This window comes from Notolepis coatsorum (genome assembly GCF_963971535.1).
Source record: "Notolepis coatsorum genome assembly, chromosome: 2".
Lineage (NCBI taxonomy): Eukaryota > Metazoa > Chordata > Actinopteri > Aulopiformes > Paralepididae > Notolepis > Notolepis coatsorum.
The window spans coordinates 275095-293844 of NC_140166.1; the positions used below are offsets into that span (position 1 = coordinate 275095).

Sequence of the window (18750 nt, forward strand, 5' to 3'; positions counted from 1 at the left end):
AAAAAAAAACAAAGGAAGTGACTAAAAGCGTATTAAAGAAAGATAATGAATTTTCAAATTGTTAGATACTATTCAATTTTGGATAGATTTGGAAATAATATATTTGAAGAAATACTGGTCACTCTTAAGTTACATCTTAAAGATATTATTGTTTATTTTGAAAGCAATGTTCAACTCATTGTATTTTATGATCTCTGGCAAATAATACGATTATTTGGTCAATTTCAGAGGTGAGAGCAGCGTTTACATCACCACGACCACATGACCCCTACAAACACACACACATCAAAGGAGGTTGATGATAAAACAGAGACTGATGAATGCCATTCATCCTTACACTAAATCATACACTAAAAAATTACTGTCCATGCTGGCCCCTAGTTTGCTGGTTCCCGGCTGTATATGTACCGCTACGCTTTGCTAGCCTCATAACACAGCTGTATATGTACCACTACGCTTCGCTAGCTTCATATCACAGCTGTATATATACCGCTACGCTTTGCTAGCTTCATATCACAGCTGTATATATACCGCTACGCTTTGCTAGCTTCATATCACAGCTGTATATGTACCACTACACTTTGCTAGCTTCATATCACAGCTGTATGTACCACTACACTTTGCTAGCTTCATATCACAGCTGTATATGTACCACTACACTTCGCTAGCCTCATATCACAGCTGTATATGTACCACTACGCTTCGCTAGCCTCATATCACAGCTGTATATGTACCACTACACTTCGCTAGCCTCATATCACAGCTGTATATGTACCACTACGCTTCGCTAGCCTCATAACACAGCTGTATATGTACCACTACGCTTCGCTAGCTTCATATCACAGCTGTATATATACCGCTACACTTTGCTAGCTTCATATCACAGCTGTATATATACCGCAACGCTTTGCTAGCTTCATATCACAGCTGTATATGTACCACTACACTTTGCTAGCTTCATATCACAGCTGTATATATACCACTACGCTTCGCTAGCCTCATATCACAGCTGTATATGTACCACTACGCTTCGCTAGCCTCATATCACAGCTGTATATGTACCACTACGCTTCGCTAGCCTCATATCACAGCTGTATATGTACCACTACGCTTCGCTAGCCTCAAAACACAGCTGTATATGTACCACTACGCTTCACTAGCCTCATATCACAGCTGTATATGTACCACTACGCTTCGCTAGCCTCATAACACAGCTGTATATGTACCACTACGCTTCGCTAGCCTCATATCACAGCTGTATATGTACCACTACACTCTGCTAGCTTCATATCACAGCTGTATATGTACCACTACGCTTCGCTAGCCTCATAACACAGCTGTATATGTACCACTACGCTTCGCTAGCCTCATATCACAGCTGTATATGTACCACTACGCTTCGCTAGCCTCATATCACAGCTGTATATGTACCACTACGCTTCGCTAGCCTCATAACACAGCTGTATATGTACCACTACGCTTCACTAGCCTCATATCACAGCTGTATATGTACCACTACGCTTCGCTAGCCTCATATCACAGCTGTATATGTACCACTACGCTTCGCTAGCCTCATAACACAGCTGTATATGTACCGCTTCGCTAGCCTCATAACACAGCTGTATATGTACCGCTTCGCTAGCCTCATAACACAGCTGTATATGTACCACTACACTTCGCTAGCCTCATAACACAGCTGTATATGTACCACTACGCTTCGCTAGCCTCATAACACAGCTGTATATGTGCCACTATGTCTTGCTTGCTTCATATCCCAGCCAGGCTTGGAGTGAAAATAACACATTTTACATTCTAATTAAGATGTCAGCCCCCAGTAAACAGACAGACTGTCCATTGACATTTTGAGAAGTTGGCCCATTTTGTCTGGGGTTACTTGTGTGTATTCTAAGTCATTTCTTTTGACAGTACTGTTTTCTGCAATTTTTTTCTTTCTCTCTCTTTGTTAGTATTTTGTATGAATAAATAGACTACTGTTGAAAAAGGAAAATGTTAAATACAGAACAATAGTAGGCTACTTTAACTGTATTTCCACTAATACCCAGCAACAACCTGGAATCCGGCGGGACAACGGTAAAAAATAGGGATGTTCGATATTGGCTTTTTTTTTACCGATATCCGATATACCGATATTGTCCAACTCTTAATTTCCGATACCGATATCAACCGATACCGATATATGCAGGGTTCTCCCCCCCCACAACATTATGCATACTTTTGCCTGGGTAAATAAAGGTTAAATAAATGTAAAAATAATATTTGAAAACCGATACCGATCATTTCCGATATTACATTTGAATGCCAATATGGGACGTCCCTGTAGTAAACAAGGCCCCGCTCTCCTCCGCCTCACATCAGGGAGAAGGTCCTGGTGGCCAGCGGCCTCCTCTTGGCCGGCCGCCCCGGCTGCACCGCCTCCAGGAGCCTCCGCACCAGCTGCAGCCGCCCCGTGCGGATCAGGGTCCTGGAGAGGTCGGCCACCTCGGCCGTGTGGCCCCGACACAGGCCCCGCAGCTCGGCCCGCACCGCCTCCCCGGAGTACATCCCCTCCGCCCGGCGCAGCCACTCCTCCAGCTGCGTGACCGCGGTGGCGCCCCCGCCCTGGGGCTCCTCGGGGGGGCCTCCTCCCTGCTGGGTGAACAGGGCCAGCAGGGCCTCCAGGAGGCAGCGCAGGGCCGTGGTGTTGCGGTGGGCCCCCGGGCGCTCCAGCTCCAGGGCCCGCTTGAAGCAGTCGGCGGCGTTCTGCTCCTCGGCCTTCAGCAGCAGGCAGCGGCCGCGCAGCAGGTGCAGGTGGGGCAGGCTGCGGGCCAGCTCGTACTGCAGCGCCTTGGACAGGCTCACCAGGGCGCCGTTCACCGCCGTCTCGTCCACCAGCAGGCTCTCCTGCAGCGCGTCCACGCCCATGTAGTAGTACACCTGCAGGGGGAGAGGGTGTTACACCACAGTGAGGCCCATGTAGTAGTACACCTGCAGGGGGAGAGGGTGTTACACCACAGTGAGGCCCATGTAGTAGTGCACCTGCAGGGGGAGAGGGTGTTACACCACAGTGAGGCCCATGTAGTAGTGCACCTGCAGGGGGAGAGGGTGTTACACCACAGTGAGGCCCATGTAGTAGTGCACCTGCAGGGGGAGAGGGTGTTACACCACAGTGAGGCCCATGTAGTAGTGCACCTGCAGGGGGAGAGGGTGTTACACCACAGTGAGGCCCATGTAGTAGTGCACCTGCAGGGGGAGAGGGTGTTACACCACAGTGAGGCCCATGTAGTAGTGCACCTGCAGGGGGAGAGGGTGTTACACCACAGTGAGGCCCATGTAGTAGTGCACCTGCAGGGGGAGAGGGTGTTACACCACAGTGAGGCCCATGTAGTAGTGCACCTGCAGGGGGAGAGGGTGTTACACCACAGTGAGGCCCATGTAGTAGTGCACCTGCAGGGGGAGAGGGTGTTACACCACAGTGAGGCCCATGTAGTAGTGCACCTGCAGGGGGAGAGGGTGTTACACCACAGTGAGGCTGGCCCCGAAGCCTGCTTTTGGGATTCGAACTTTTTTTTTAATAATCTCTTATTTTTTTTTAATAAATATCCTCAAACTAAATCCTCAATTTGAATAAAGTGATTAATCTGATTAAATGAGTATTTTTTTTATTAAATCAACTTTCCAGCCCCAGCCCAGGGAGAAGCCCCAGCCAACTAAATCAATTAAATCAACTTTCTTTAATGAATATAACTCATCAGTTTCTTTTAATACTATAATATTAGTGTAGCCTAATCTTTATCTGCAACTGAAGAAAAACCCCATTGGTTTAATCAGAATTAATAGAAAAAATTTAAATACATTTTTTATATATTTTTTTTATAAAAAATTCAAATGTTGATTTAGAATTCGAATGCCAACGTAACGAACAAAGGTTTGAACGTTTGGGCTCAGCCCTACACCACAGCACTGTTTCAAGTTTCAAGTTTATTTTATTAGTTGTCATACAAAAATACAGAATACTTTTATATGAAATGCTTTTTTTCTGTTTTGCTCCTGAGAGTGTGCTAGATAAAAAATTTATAAAGTATAAAATAGAGAGTCAAAAGTACGTAAACAAGTGTAAACAAAAGTGTTCAATATACATATATACAATATACAATACAGAGTGGAAAAAATGTGTAACTGGGTTACAACTGTTCTACACGTTCAGACTTACTGGTGACGGGGTGTGAGACCCAATACTGTGTCCTTCATGAAAAGGTTGGACGGCCTTCTCTGGTTGAAAGGTGCAACTATCGTTGGTATTTGTTTATTCTTAAAGCCCTTATTATTGGTAAGCGTCCCCCTCACATAACTACACTGTTGGAATGGAATCTTGGAAGCTATTCTGCCATCAGAGTCTTGAACACTGAACTCTCCACACACAAGCACACATGAGCACACACACAACACACACACTGTATACGCTCACACACTAACAGTCACTTTAACACGCACACACACACACACATGCTGCACACACTCACACTCAACAGTCACTTTACACAATAAAAAGGTCACTTTAAAAAAAGAACGGGAGTGGTTCTTGTATAGTAAATAGATGGATATAGCAAGATAGCATAAGGATATATAGTATAAACTGTAGATTGTATAGTATTGTATAGTAGTGTACAACAAACTCAGCAAGACCGACGGCTTCTCAGTTACAGTGGGTGACAATATCAGGCCATCAGAGCCATGAACAATGTACATTGAGTGCTCAGAACATTGAACTGTCCACACACAAGCACACATGAACACACACACGACACGCACACTGTGCACGCTCACACACGAGCAGCCACTTAACACTTTAACATGAGCGGGCACACACTCATGTCGCACACACGCACACTTATGGCCAAAGGAAAGGACACTTTAAATTAGAATAACAGGAACAGTGTATTGCACTACCAAAGCTAACTAGCATGTCACACATGCGCTGTAAATAACTATGTACAGATACCGAGATGTCACTCCATGTTACCTGCTATCTGTTACTGCACAATGTTGTTTCTTCTTTTGATTCTATTATATGTACCACTGTATTGCACATCGTTGCGGGCAAGACCACCCGCATTTCATTGTATACCTGTATGCCGTGACAATTAAAACTCTTGACTTGACTTGACTTGACTTGACTTGATATTACCTACCTGGGTTCCATCCTAGAGGCAAATCTTTCCTGTGACAAAATGGCATCCAATGTAATAAAAAAAGTCAACCAACAAACTAGATTCTTGTACCGGATCTCCTCTCTGGTAAACAAGAATACCCTGAAGACTCTGGCAGGAGCACTCATTCAAGGGTACTACGACTATGCTTGCACCTCATGGTACCAAAGCACCTCAAAGGCGCTTAAAACAAGATTACAAACATCACAAAACAAACTGGTCAGACTACTGCTTGACCTGACTCCTAGAACCCACCTCACCCCTGCCCACTTTGACAACCTAGGATGGCTTAGAGTAGACGACAGAGTACAGCAACTTGCAATGGGCCTGGTCTACAAGATACACTATACGACCGGGGTGCCCATGTACATGTCAAAATACTTCCCAAAGGTCAGTGAATACCACAACCACAACACCAGAGGAAGCTCAACAAATCATGTTAAACCCAGATTCGGCTCAAACAAGGGACTAAACACGTTTCGCAATTATGCCACATCAATGTGGAACGCCCTACCCAAAGCTGTAAAGGAATGTGAATCCCTGCCCACATTCAAAACCGCTCTTAAAGAGCACCTACGGGAGGCTGCAATTCGAAACTGGCCACCGTAAATGCCCAAAACCCCCACCCCCTCCTAATAGACAGTCTCCTCCCCACCGCATGTATATATTCCCTCCCCACCGTATGGATATTGCCCTCCCACCCACCCACCCCCTCCTAATGTACAGTCCCCTCCCCATCATATGTATATACTCTGTCAGGATCTAGGGGTAACAGTACTGTATATTTGAATACCGCTTATGTCACAAATGTATCAGTACTAAATACCTGTATGTCCCTATGCCATAAATGTCATGTATGTTGTGTATGTCATAAATGTCTATATGAATTGAAAATGGGGGACCCTGATGTAAACAAGACAAAAGTCTTTCTCAGGTCTGCATCCCCTTAACAATTGTATGTATTGAGCCGTACTGTATTGTACCCATTCTGCAATCTGTTAAATAAAGTTTTCATTCATTCATACATAAGACCCAGTGCCTCATCCATAGCTAACAGTGTATTGCACTATCGCAGGACCTTAGCATGTCTTACCATGCTTTTTGTAAACGTCATGTACATTATACCTGTTATGTCTTATTCTTATTACTTGTATTATTGCACAATCTCTGCGGGCATGACCACCCGCATTTCACTGTATGCTTGTATGCCGTGACAAATAAAACTCTTGACTTGACTTCACGTTCAAGTGACCAGCTGGGTCTCAGGGTTCCTGCAGGTCTGCTCTGGACCGGCTGGTTCTCAGGGTTCCTGCATGTTTGCTCTGGACCGGCTGGTTCTCAGGGTTCCTGCATGTTTGCTCTGGACCGGCTGGTTCTGCAGGTTTGCTCTGGACCGGCTGGTTCTGCAGGTTTGCTCTGGACCGGCTGCTTCTCAGGGTTCCTGCAGGTCTGCTCCGACTGACCCCTACAGCTGGAGGGTCTTCCATCTCTCGCTGCCTTTAAAAGTGTGATCTCCGGTCCACTGTGTGTATCGACTTGTAACCGTCTTAGCAGATTTGTATTGTTTGTTCTTATCTGTTGTGCCTGTGTGTGTGAATCTACTGATGACGTGTCTTGTTCTGTGAGCTCGTCGCTGCTGGTAAACGAGGCTCTAACCTGACGTCTGGTAAACGAGGCTCTAACCTAATGTCTGGCAGACGGGGCACAGCTAGCTGCTGGTAAACGAGGCTCTAACCTGACGTCTGGCAGACGGGGCACAGCTAGCTGCTGGTAAACGAGGCTCTAACCTAACGTCTGGCAGACGAGGCACAGCTAGCTGCTGGTAAACGAGGCTCTAACCTAACGTCTGGCAGACGAGGCACAGCTAGCTGCTGGTAAACGAGGCTCTAACCTAACGTCTGGCAGACGGGGCACAGCTAGCTGCTGGTAAACGAGGCTCTAACCTAACGTCTGGCAGACGGGGCACAGCTAGCTGCTGGTAAACGAGGCTCTAACCTAACGTCTGGCAGACGGGGCACAGCTAGCTGCTGGTAAACGAGGCTCTAACCTAACGTCTGGCAGACGGGGCACAGCTAGCTGCTGGTAAACGAGGCTCTAACCTAACGTCTGGCAGACGGGGCACAGCTAGCTGCTGGTAAACGAGGCTCTAACCTAACGTCTGGCAGACGAGGCACAGCTGGCTGCTGGTAAACGAGGCTCTAACCTGACGTCTGGCAGACGAGGCACAGCTAGCTGCTGGTAAACGAGGCTCTAACCTGACGTCTGGCAGACGAGGCACAGCTAGCTGCTGGTAAACGAGGCTCTAACCTGACGTCTGGCAGACGAGGCACAGCTAGCTGCTGGTAAACGAGGCTCTAACCTAACGTCTGGCAGACGGGGCACAGCTAGCTGATGGTAAACGAGGCTCTAACCTAACGTCTGGCAGACGAGGCACAGCTAGCTGCTGGTAAACGAGGCTCTAACCTGACGTCTGGCAGACGGGGCACAGCTAGCTGCTGGTAAACGAGGCTCTAACCTGACGTCTGGCAGACGGGGCACAGCTAGCTGCTGGTAAACGAGGCTCTAACCTAACGTCTGGCAGACGAGGCACAGCTAGCTGCTGGTAAACGAGGCTCTAACCTAACGTCTGGCAGACGAGGCACAGCTAGCTGCTGGTAAACGAGGCTCTAACCTAACGTCTGGCAGACGGGGCACAGCTAGCTGCTGGTAAACGAGGCTCTAACCTAACGTCTGGCAGACGGGGCACAGCTAGCTGCTGGTAAACGAGGCTCTAACCTAACGTCTGGCAGACGGGGCACAGCTAGCTGCTGGTAAACGAGGCTCTAACCTGACGTCTGGCAGACGAGGCACAGCTAGCTGCTGGTAAACGAGGCTCTAACCTAACGTCTGGCAGACGAGGCACAGCTAGCTGCTGGTAAACGAGGCTCTAACCTAACGTCTGGCAGACGGGGCACAGCTAGCTGCTGGTAAACGAGGCTCTAACCTAACGTCTGGCAGACGGGGCACAGCTAGCTGCTGGTAAACGAGGCTCTAACCTAACGTCTGGCAGACGAGGCACAGCTAGCTGCTGGTAAACGAGGCTCTAACCTGACGTCTGGCAGACGAGGCACAGCTAGCTGATGGTAAACGAGGCTCTAACCTGACGTCTGGCAGACGGGGCACAGCTAGCTGCTGGTAAACGAGGCTCTAACCTAACGTCTGGCAGACGAGGCACAGCTAGCTGCTGGTAAACGAGGCTCTAACCTGACGTCTGGCAGACGGGGCACAGCTAGCTGCTGGTAAACGAGGCTCTAACCTGACGTCTGGCAGACAGGGCACAGCTAGCTGCTGGTAAACGAGGCTCTAACCTAACGTCTGGCAGACGGGGCACAGCTAGCTGCTGGTAAACGAGGCTCTAACCTGACGTCTGGCAGACGGGGCACAGCTAGCTGCTGGTAAACGAGGCTCTAACCTGACGTCTGGCAGACGGGGCACAGCTAGCTGCTGGTAAACGAGGCTCTAACCTAACGTCTGGCAGACGAGGCACAGCTAGCTGCTGGTAAACGAGGCTCTAACCTAACGTCTGGCAGACGGGGCACAGCTAGCTGCTGGTAAACGAGGCTCTAACCTAACGTCTGGCAGACGGGGCACAGCTAGCTGCTGGTAAACGAGGCTCTAACCTGACGTCTGGCAGACGGGGCACAGCTAGCTGCTGGTAAACGAGGCTCTAACCTGACGTCTGGCAGACGAGGCACAGCTAGCTGCTGGTAAACGAGGCTCTAACCTAACGTCTGGCAGACGGGGCACAGCTAGCTGCTGGTAAACGAGGCTCTAACCTAACGTCTGGCAGACGGGGCACAGCTAGCTGCTGGTAAACGAGGCTCTAACCTAACGTCTGGCAGACGGGGCACAGCTAGCTGCTGGTAAACGAGGCTCTAACCTGACGTCTGGCAGACGGGGCACAGCTAGCTGCTGGTAAACGAGGCTCTAACCTGACGTCTGGCAGACGGGGCACAGCTAGCTGCTGGTAAACGAGGCTCTAACCTGACGTCTGGCAGACGGGGCACAGCTAGCTGCTGGTAAACGAGGCTCTAACCTGACGTCTGGCAGACGAGGCACAGCTAGCTGCTGGTAAACGAGGCTCTAACCTAACGTCTGGCAGACGGGGCACAGCTAGCTGCTGGTAAACGAGGCTCTAACCTGACGTCTGGCAGACGGGGCACAGCTAGCTGCTGGTAAACGAGGCTCTAACCTAACGTCTGGCAGACGGGGCACAGCTAGCTGCTGGTAAACGAGGCTCTAACCTAACGTCTGGCAGACAGGGCACAGCTAGCTGCTGGTAAACGAGGCTCTAACCTAACGTCTGGCAGACGAGGCACAGCTAGCTGCTGGTAAACGAGGCTCTAACCTAACGTCTGGCAGACGGGGCACAGCTAGCTGCTGGTAAACGAGGCTCTAACCTAACGTCTGGCAGACGAGGCACAGCTAGCTGCTGGTAAACGAGGCTCTAACCTGACGTCTGGCAGACGAGGCACAGCTAGCTGCTGGTAAACGAGGCTCTAACCTGACGTCTGGCAGACGGGGCACAGCTAGCTGCTGGTAAACGAGGCTCTAACCTAACGTTTGGCAGACGAGGCACAGCTAGCTGCTGGTAAACGAGGCTCTAACCTGACGTCTGGCAGACGGGGCACAGCTAGCTGCTGGTAAACGAGGCTCTAACCTGACGTCTGGCAGACGGGGCACAGCTAGCTGCTGGTAAACGAGGCTCTAACCTAACGTCTGGCAGACGGGGCACAGCTAGCTGCTGGTAAACGAGGCTCTAACCTGACGTCTGGCAGACGGGGCACAGCTAGCTGCTGGTAAACGAGGCTCTAACCTGACGTCTGGCAGACGGGGCACAGCTAGCTGCTGGTAAACGAGGCTCTAACCTAACGTCTGGCAGACGAGGCACAGCTAGCTGCTGGTAAACGAGGCTCTAACCTAACGTCTGGCAGACGGGGCACAGCTAGCTGCTGGTAAACGAGGCTCTAACCTAACGTCTGGCAGACGGGGCACAGCTAGCTGCTGGTAAACGAGGCTCTAACCTGACGTCTGGCAGACGGGGCACAGCTAGCTGCTGTTAAACGAGGCTCTAACCTGACGTCTGGCAGACGAGGCACAGCTAGCTGCTGGTAAACGAGGCTCTAACCTAACGTCTGGCAGACGGGGCACAGCTAGCTGCTGGTAAACGAGGCTCTAACCTAACGTCTGGCAGACGGGGCACAGCTAGCTGCTGGTAAACGAGGCTCTAACCTAACGTCTGGCAGACGGGGCACAGCTAGCTGCTGGTAAACGAGGCTCTAACCTGACGTCTGGCAGACGGGGCACAGCTAGCTGCTGGTAAACGAGGCTCTAACCTGACGTCTGGCAGACGGGGCACAGCTAGCTGCTGGTAAACGAGGCTCTAACCTGACGTCTGGCAGACGGGGCACAGCTAGCTGCTGGTAAACGAGGCTCTAACCTGACGTCTGGCAGACGAGGCACAGCTAGCTGCTGGTAAACGAGGCTCTAACCTGACGTCTGGCAGACGGGGCACAGCTAGCTGCTGGTAAACGAGGCTCTAACCTAACGTCTGGCAGACGGGGCACAGCTAGCTGCTGGTAAACGAGGCTCTAACCTGACGTCTGGCAGACGGGGCACAGCTAGCTGCTGGTAAACGAGGCTCTAACCTAACGTCTGGCAGACGGGGCACAGCTAGCTGCTGGTAAACGAGGCTCTAACCTGACGTCTGGCAGACGGGGCACAGCTAGCTGCTGGTAAACGGGGCTCTAACCTAACGTCTGGCAGACGGGGCACAGCTAGCTGCTGGTAAACGAGGCTCTAACCTAACGTCTGGCAGACGGGGCACAGCTAGCTGCTGGTAAACGAGGCTCTAACCTAACGTCTGGCAGACGGGGCACAGCTAGCTGCTGGTAAACGAGGCTCTAACCTAACGTCTGGCAGACGGGGCACAGCTAGCTGCTGGTAAACGAAGCTCTAACCTGACGTCTGGCAGACGGGGCACAGCTAGCTGCTGCCATCCACCGGCTGACAAGGCACTTCTAACACAAAATACTCCCTAATTACACCGTAGACTAAAAAGACTTCTTCAATCAATATATGAAATTAAAACAATTAATAAATTGAAAACGACTAACCCTTGTACTGTCTTTTACTATTATGCCCTTTGCTACTAAGTCATTACTGTGCCGATACTACCATAGATATATACGTCTAGATGGCTCAGAGCGGAGTCTCCCACGTAGTTCACCGGCGGCCATCTTGCTTGAGTGGACTACTGCTTTAATGTGATGATTGATTGATTGATTGATTGAAAATTGTATTAACAGATTGCAGAATGGGTACAATACAGTACGGCTCAATACATACAATTATTAAGGGGATGCAGACCAGAGAAAGACTTTCGTCTTGTTTACATCAGGGTCCCCCATTTTCAATTCATCAGGACATATATGACATACAGATAGACAGTACTGCTACATCTATACATTTATGACATGCCAGATTTATAAATACAGTACTGTTCTGCACAAACAAATCTGATGATCTGCACAAACAAAAATACGCTTAACTCGCTGAAATCTTGACGGATTTACAAGCGGTTTGGTTTATTACAAATGTTATTAACGTGGCTATGATTCTTGCTTGGAAGCATTTTTTTGTATATCAAAGTCCATTATAAGTATGCAGTATGATAACTACATCAGACGTTTTTTAACAAACCAAACGGTTGAAATTGGGCAAGCTATGGTTATTTCAATAGTACATGATGCACCATAGACAGGCATGTTATGAGTGGGCGTGCTCCACCCACGCAAGATGGCCGCCATGTGGCAACGTCGGTCTCCGTTGGCCAGCAGCGCGGTTGAGTCATCTAGTGATATATATCTATGGATACTACTACCTACTATGCTAATCTCTATACTACTATACCACTACCTTATAGTATTATGCCTTCTATGTCTATACTACTATACCACTACCTTATAGTTATATGCCTTCTATGTCTATACTACTATACCACTACCTTATAGTTATATGCCTTCTATGTCTATACTACTATACCACTACCTTATAGTATTATGCCTTCTATGTCTATACTATACTATGCACTCTGTAGCACTCAAGTCCGACACTGCTAGATGAACAGTACCACTTACCCTTAGCTGCCAAAGCCGTACCCTTCCTGCTGACTTGTTGTCTTGTACAGAACTTGTAAGTCACTTTGGATAAAAGCGTTCAGCTAAAGTACTAAATGTAAAGCGCTTTGGATAAAAGCGTTCAGCTAAATGACTCAATGTAAAGCGCTTTGGATAAAAGCGTTCAGCTAAATGTAATAATGTAAATGTAAACACACCCTGTTCTTGCCTCCCTTCACTGGCTCCCGGTGCGCTACAGGATAGATTTCAAGGTTCTCCTTATTAGTCTATAAAGCCCTACATGGTAAAGCCCCTGTTTACCTAGCAGACCTCCTCACCCCCTATACCAACGTCAGGGCCCTCAGATCGGCTGATAAAGGTCTCCTAACTACCCGTAGGTCCAATTTCAAGTCTGGGGGGGGGGGTGTGCTTTTGCTGTCGCAGCCCCTGACCTCTGGAACAGCATCCCCATGTCCATCAGATCTGCCCCCTCCATCGAGTCCTCTGAATCTAAACTCAAAACCCACCTCTACTCCCTGGCCTTCCTGACTCACTCTGACTCTGGCCTTGTTTGTTTTGACGTGTTGTTCTGTTTCTTTATCTGTCCGTTGGTTGTTTATATTTTCTGTTTATTTTATACTTTAGGAGCACTTTCTTTATGCGACTTACTGTGAAGCACTTTGGTTGACAAGTGTCATGTCTAAATGTGCTATACAAATCAATTTGATTGATTGATGTGTCCAAATTTTCTCTGAATTCCCTCTCCTCAGTTCAGTGATTCATCCCTTTCAGAACTCAGCAACACTCGACGAGCTCTGCTCTCATTAACTCAGCAACACTCCACGAGCTCTGCTCTCATTAACTCAGCAACACTCGACGAGCTCTGCTCTCATTAACTCAGCAACACTCCACGAGCTCTGCTCTCATTAACTCAGCAACACTCGACGAGCTCTGCTCTCATTAACTCAGCAACACTCCACAAGCTCTGCTCTCATTAACTCAGCAACACTCCACGAGCTCTGCTCTCATTAACTCAGCAACACTCCACGAGCTCTGCTCTCATTAACTCAGCAACACTCCACGAGCTCTGCTCTCATTAACTCAGCAACACTCCACGAGCTCTGCTCTCATTAACTCAGCAACACTCCACGAGCTCTGCTCTCATTAACTCAGCAACACTCCACAAGCTCTGCTCTCATTAACTCAGCAACACTCCACGAGCTCTGCTCTCATTAACTCAGCAACACTCCACGAGCTCTGCTCTCATTAACTCAGCAACACTCCACGAGCTCTGCTCTCATTAACTCAGCAACACTCCACGAGCTCTGCTCTCATTAACTCAGCAACACTCCACGAGCTCTGCTCTCATTAACTCAGCAACACTCCACGAGCTCTGCTCTCATTAACTCAGCAACACTCCACGAGCTCTGCTCTCATTAACTCAGCAACACTCCACGAGCTCTGCTCTCATTAACTCAGCAACACTCGACGAGCTCTGCTCTCATTAACTCAGCAACACTCGACGAGCTCTGCTCTCATTAACTCAGCAACACTCGACGAGCTCTGCTCTCATTAACTCAGCAACACTCCACGAGCTCTGCTCTCATTAACTCAGCAACACTCCACAAGCTCTGCTCTCATTAACTCAGCAACACTCGACGAGCTCTGCTCTCATTAACTCAGCAACACTCCACGAGCTCTGCTCTCATTAACTCAGCAACACTCCACGAGCTCTGCTCTCATTAACTCAGCAACACTCGACGAGCTCTGCTCTCATTAACTCAGCAACCCTCCACGAGCTCTGCTCTCATTAACTCAGCAACACTCGACGAGCTCTGCTCTCATTATTGTAGCGCGGCAGACGCCTCCCGTCACAAACTCCTGCCGAGACTTTGAATCTCTCAACGTCCCAAACCGATCCATCGACAAACAACACCTTTCAATGCTGCTTTGAAACGTTTGCCACTGAACCTGAGGTTTTCCTAGCGTTGTTCATTCCAATGCCCAACTGTGTTGACAGAAAACACACATATTTTAGCATTTAGCATTTTTAGATTATATATTAGATTAGATTTAGATTATTGGATTATTAGATTATATATTGTAACTATTTATTATAGGGCAAATAACAGAGGGCATAAATACCCTCATCTCGCACCTTGTTGCCCACATGCACATGTCCAGAGTTAATTATATTGATATTGTTTACACTGCTTTTTTATACTATTTAATTTTTACTTCTCCACTGTACTATAATTATGTCACCTGTACTATGTCTTATGCTACCTGTACCCCCCCCCCCCCCCCCCCCCCCCACGCTGCTATGATTCCTGAATTTCCCCAAGGGGATCAATAAAGGAATATCTTAGGGCGGCTGGGTGGCGCAGCGGACAAGGTGCTCGTCACCAACGCAAGAGACACTGGTATCGAATCCAGCTGTCAGCGTTGCTTCCGGCTTGGCCGGCCGTCATACTGGCTCAATTGGCAGAGTCAGTGGGAGGGAAGCCAGTGGGTGGGTCTGGGTCGTTGTGGACAGCGACTCCTACAGTTCGGTCGGGGCGCCTGCCCAGCAAGGTCGGGTCCTGGGAGAGGTAGTGTGACCTTCCACACGTTACACTCTCCCAGTGAGAGTCCACGCTGCCAGGTGAAAAAGAAGCGGTTGATTGGCTACACATGTGTCGGAGGAAGCATGTGATAGTCTCCGCCCTCCCAGACCGACGGTAGGGGGTAGAGTGTGCAACGACCAGGAAGGCGATTGGGAATGGACCTGTCTCAAAACCCTGCCCTCTTTTCTTGATCCTCCAATCACAGCTGTCGCTTACCTCTGACTTCCTCGTACAAACAAAGTCCGAGGTAAGCGACAGCTGTGATTGGAGGATCAAGAAAAGGGGCAGGGTTTGAGACAGGTCTATTGACATAATGACTAACATTGGGAGGGGAGAAAAACGGAAAAAGAAGGGGGAAAAAGATAATATAAAAAAAAATAAAAAGGGGAATATCTTATCAACATTCAGACTACAGGCAAAATAATCTGATATTATATATAGCTCAGATCTGTTTTTTCAGTGTGAGCAGCACAAATCACATGGAATCTGATCTTTTTAATTCTGATTTGGGCCACTTTCATAATGTGATCCTAAATCAGATGCAGGTCTAATTTGTTTTAATTAGCCGGCCTCCACTGCATTCAACTTGTAAATTAAACCATAAAAACTGTGACTTCAGTGTCCTCTATCTTTTACGTCTATCATCGCTGTTGTTCATTTTGTGCTTCATGTTGGGTCAGTTCAGGAGCGTGACCGGTTTACACTGGAATCTGATATTGGACACATTAAAAAAATTATGTGAACAGCTAAACAATTTATTTTTATTTTTTGAGCAATAAAATCTGAACTGAGCACTAAAGCTCACAGTGTGAACGTTGCCAAGGACACACACTCACCAAGGACACACACTCACCAAGGACACACACTCGACAAGGACACACACTGGACAAGGACACACACTGGACAAGGACACACACTGGACAAGGACACACACTGGACAATGTTCAGACCACTCATCGTAATCATCATTTCTTAAATTCTTCCTTCCAACCACTCCTGTACTTCAAACGAGTCTCTTAATAAACTGCCAGTTAGTTTCACTCTTCTCCTCATGGCCTCGTCTGGTTCTTCAGTCGTTTGTTCCTCAGCACTCTTCTCCTCATGGCCTCGTCTGGTTCTTCAGTCGTTTGTTCCTCAGCACTCTTCTCCTCATGGCCTCGTCTGGTTCTTCAGTCGTTTGTTCCTCAGCACTCTTCTCCTCATGGCCTCGTCTGGTTCTTCAGTCGTTTGTTCCTCAGCACTCTTCTCCTCATGGCCTCATCTGGTTCTTCAGTCGTTTGTTCCTCAGCACTCTTCTCCTCATGGTCTCATCTGGTTCTTCAGTCGTTTGTTCCTCAGCACTCTTCTCCATCTCATCAGCCTCCTCATGGCCTCATCTGGTTCTTCAGTCGTTTGTTCCTCAGCACTCTTCTCCTCATCACCATTATATAAACGGTAAATGGAGCATTTAAATATAGGCTTTAATCCAGAGCGCTTTACAATCTGTGCCACATCTCACTCAGAGTAAATGGAGCATTTAAATATAGAGCTTTTATCCAGAGCGCTTTACAATCTGTGCCTCACATTCACTCAGACATTCACACGGCGGAGGCAACGACCTGCTCATCGAGAGCAGTTAAGGGGTTAAGTGTCTTGCTCAAGGACACTTCGACACGCTGCCCGGGAGGAGCGGGAATCGAACCGGGAACCGCCGGATTACCAGACGACTGCTCTACCTCCTGAGCCACTGTCGCCCCCCCCCGGTATCTTCCTGTCTTCCATTCCTCTGAGTTCCTTCCTGACTGGTTGTGGACTTGCAGGACTAGATGGTCTGTATTCGGGGGGCTATGGTCAGCTAAGACCAAACCTACCAGTGGATCAACGCACCGACCCAGAGAAGGCCGCCCTGCGATCACTTCTGTGTTCACTCAACCATGTTCCAGTCCCCAGAACCTCCGGTGAAGCCTCTAGTGGCTAATCCAGTGTTCCTTTTCTCGTGGATAAACTCCTTGAGAGGGGGAGGGGCTAATCTGTGCAGGCATTTATATACAAAACAGGAACTTTTATAACGTCTGAGGTTTTCAAAATAAAAATTTTGACTTCAATTTGACTTCAGGTGAAGCCTCTCACCTGGGCCATCTCCAGGTGCGTGCGCAGACAGGGGCGCACAGCCAGGACCTTGTCCAGGTCCAGTCTGGCCTCGGTGAGGTGGTGTCTGTCTGGGACCCCCCCCAGGCCCTGCTTGGCTCTCTCCAGGTCCCGGACATAGGCCGTCACCTGGATCTAAATGGGACAAATTCACAAATACATGAATTAATTTTAAACCACTGAAATCTAAATGTTGTATGTAATTCTGTGTACAAGATACAAGATACTTTAATGCCACACAACGATGGTTGGTGGTAATTGTTTGCGGTACAGTTTGTTAAGCACTGGTTACATCAACATGAAACATCAGACATCAAACGCCCCCCTCCCACCTCCCAATCCCCACAATAAATACATATATACATAAATACATACAGGACAGTCACGGTAACAGTGTCAGTCAGTGACGGATGTTTGCCCGTCTGCAAAGCGGGGTGGGCCAGGGTGTTTAGTGTTCGGACTGCTGTGGGGAAAAAGCTGTTTGTGAAGCGTGTGTGTCTGGTTAGAATGGACCTGTAGCGACCTGAGGGCATGCGCTGGAATAAGTGGTGTGCTGGGTGAGAGGCATGGCTGACTATTTTAGCAGAGCGGGTGACTGTGCGTGAGGTGTATTGTGTACCAGAGCGGGTGACTGTGCGTGAGGTGTATTGTGTACCAGAGCGGGTGACTGTGCGTGAGGTGTATTGTGTACCAGAGCGGGTGACTGTGCGTGAGGTGTATTGTGTACCAGAGCGGGTGACTGTGCGTGAGGTGTATTGTGTACCAGAGCGGGTGACTGTGCGTGAGGTGTATTGTGTACAACACAATACTATATTGTAGTTTCTGGTAACGGGGCCGTGCTGCCCACAAGGAAGATCAAAGCCTCACCTTCCAGAGGGCCCCCAACCAATCAGAATGCTGTCTTTGAAAGATTGAAAAAATAAGAAATCAACCAAATTATGAGTGAATGAATGAATGAATGAAAACTTTATTAACAGATTGCAGAATGGGTACAGTACAGTACAGCTCAATACATACAATTGTTAAGGGGATGCAGACCAGAGAAAGACTTTCGTCTTGTTTACATCAGGGTCCCCCATTTTCAATTCATCGTAACATATATGACATACATGACATACAGATAGACAGTACTGCTCCATCTATACATTTATGACATACCAGATTTGCAATTACAGTACTGTTTGTGATACAAAAAGAGTCCAGAAAGAAAAGAGTATATACATTAGGCGTGGAAACTGTACATTGGATTGGGTAGGTGGGGGTGGGGGGGACTGTACATTGGAGGTGGTTGGGTGGGTGGGGGGGGGGGGGGGGGTTGGTTAGGAGTGTGGGGGGGGGGGGGGGGGGGGGTTCGTTAGGAGTGGGGGGGGGGGTTGGGTAGGGGGGGGGGGGTTGGGTAGGAGGGGTGGGTGGGGGACACTGTACAACTGTACAAACAACACTGTACATTGGATTATTGACAAGACCATACTTGGTAATTTACTGTACATTGGAGGGGGTTGTGTTCGGACATTTACAGGGGCCAGTTTCGGGTTTCAGTCTCCCTTAGGTGTTTTTTGAGAGTGTTTTTGAAAGTGGGTAGTGATTCACATTCCTTTACAGCTTTGGGTAGGGCGTTCCACATTGATGTGGCATAATTGCGAAACGTGTTTA

General features: G+C 48.5%; 1 protein-coding gene across 1 annotated transcript in view; it reads right to left on the bottom strand.

Annotated features, from left to right (window-relative positions):
• Positions 1-432: 432 nt before the first annotated feature.
• ttc22 (tetratricopeptide repeat domain 22) overlaps positions 433-18750 on the bottom strand; it is an 81811-nt gene continuing 63493 nt past the window's right edge. Inside the window, exons 8-9 of the mRNA XM_084307590.1 lie at positions 17080-17232; positions 433-2934 (exon numbers count right to left, since the gene is read on the bottom strand). Of these exons, the coding sequence (XP_084163716.1) occupies positions 2368-2934; positions 17080-17232 (720 nt within the window). The 3' untranslated portion in view covers positions 433-2367. The remainder of the gene's footprint in view (positions 2935-17079; positions 17233-18750) is intronic.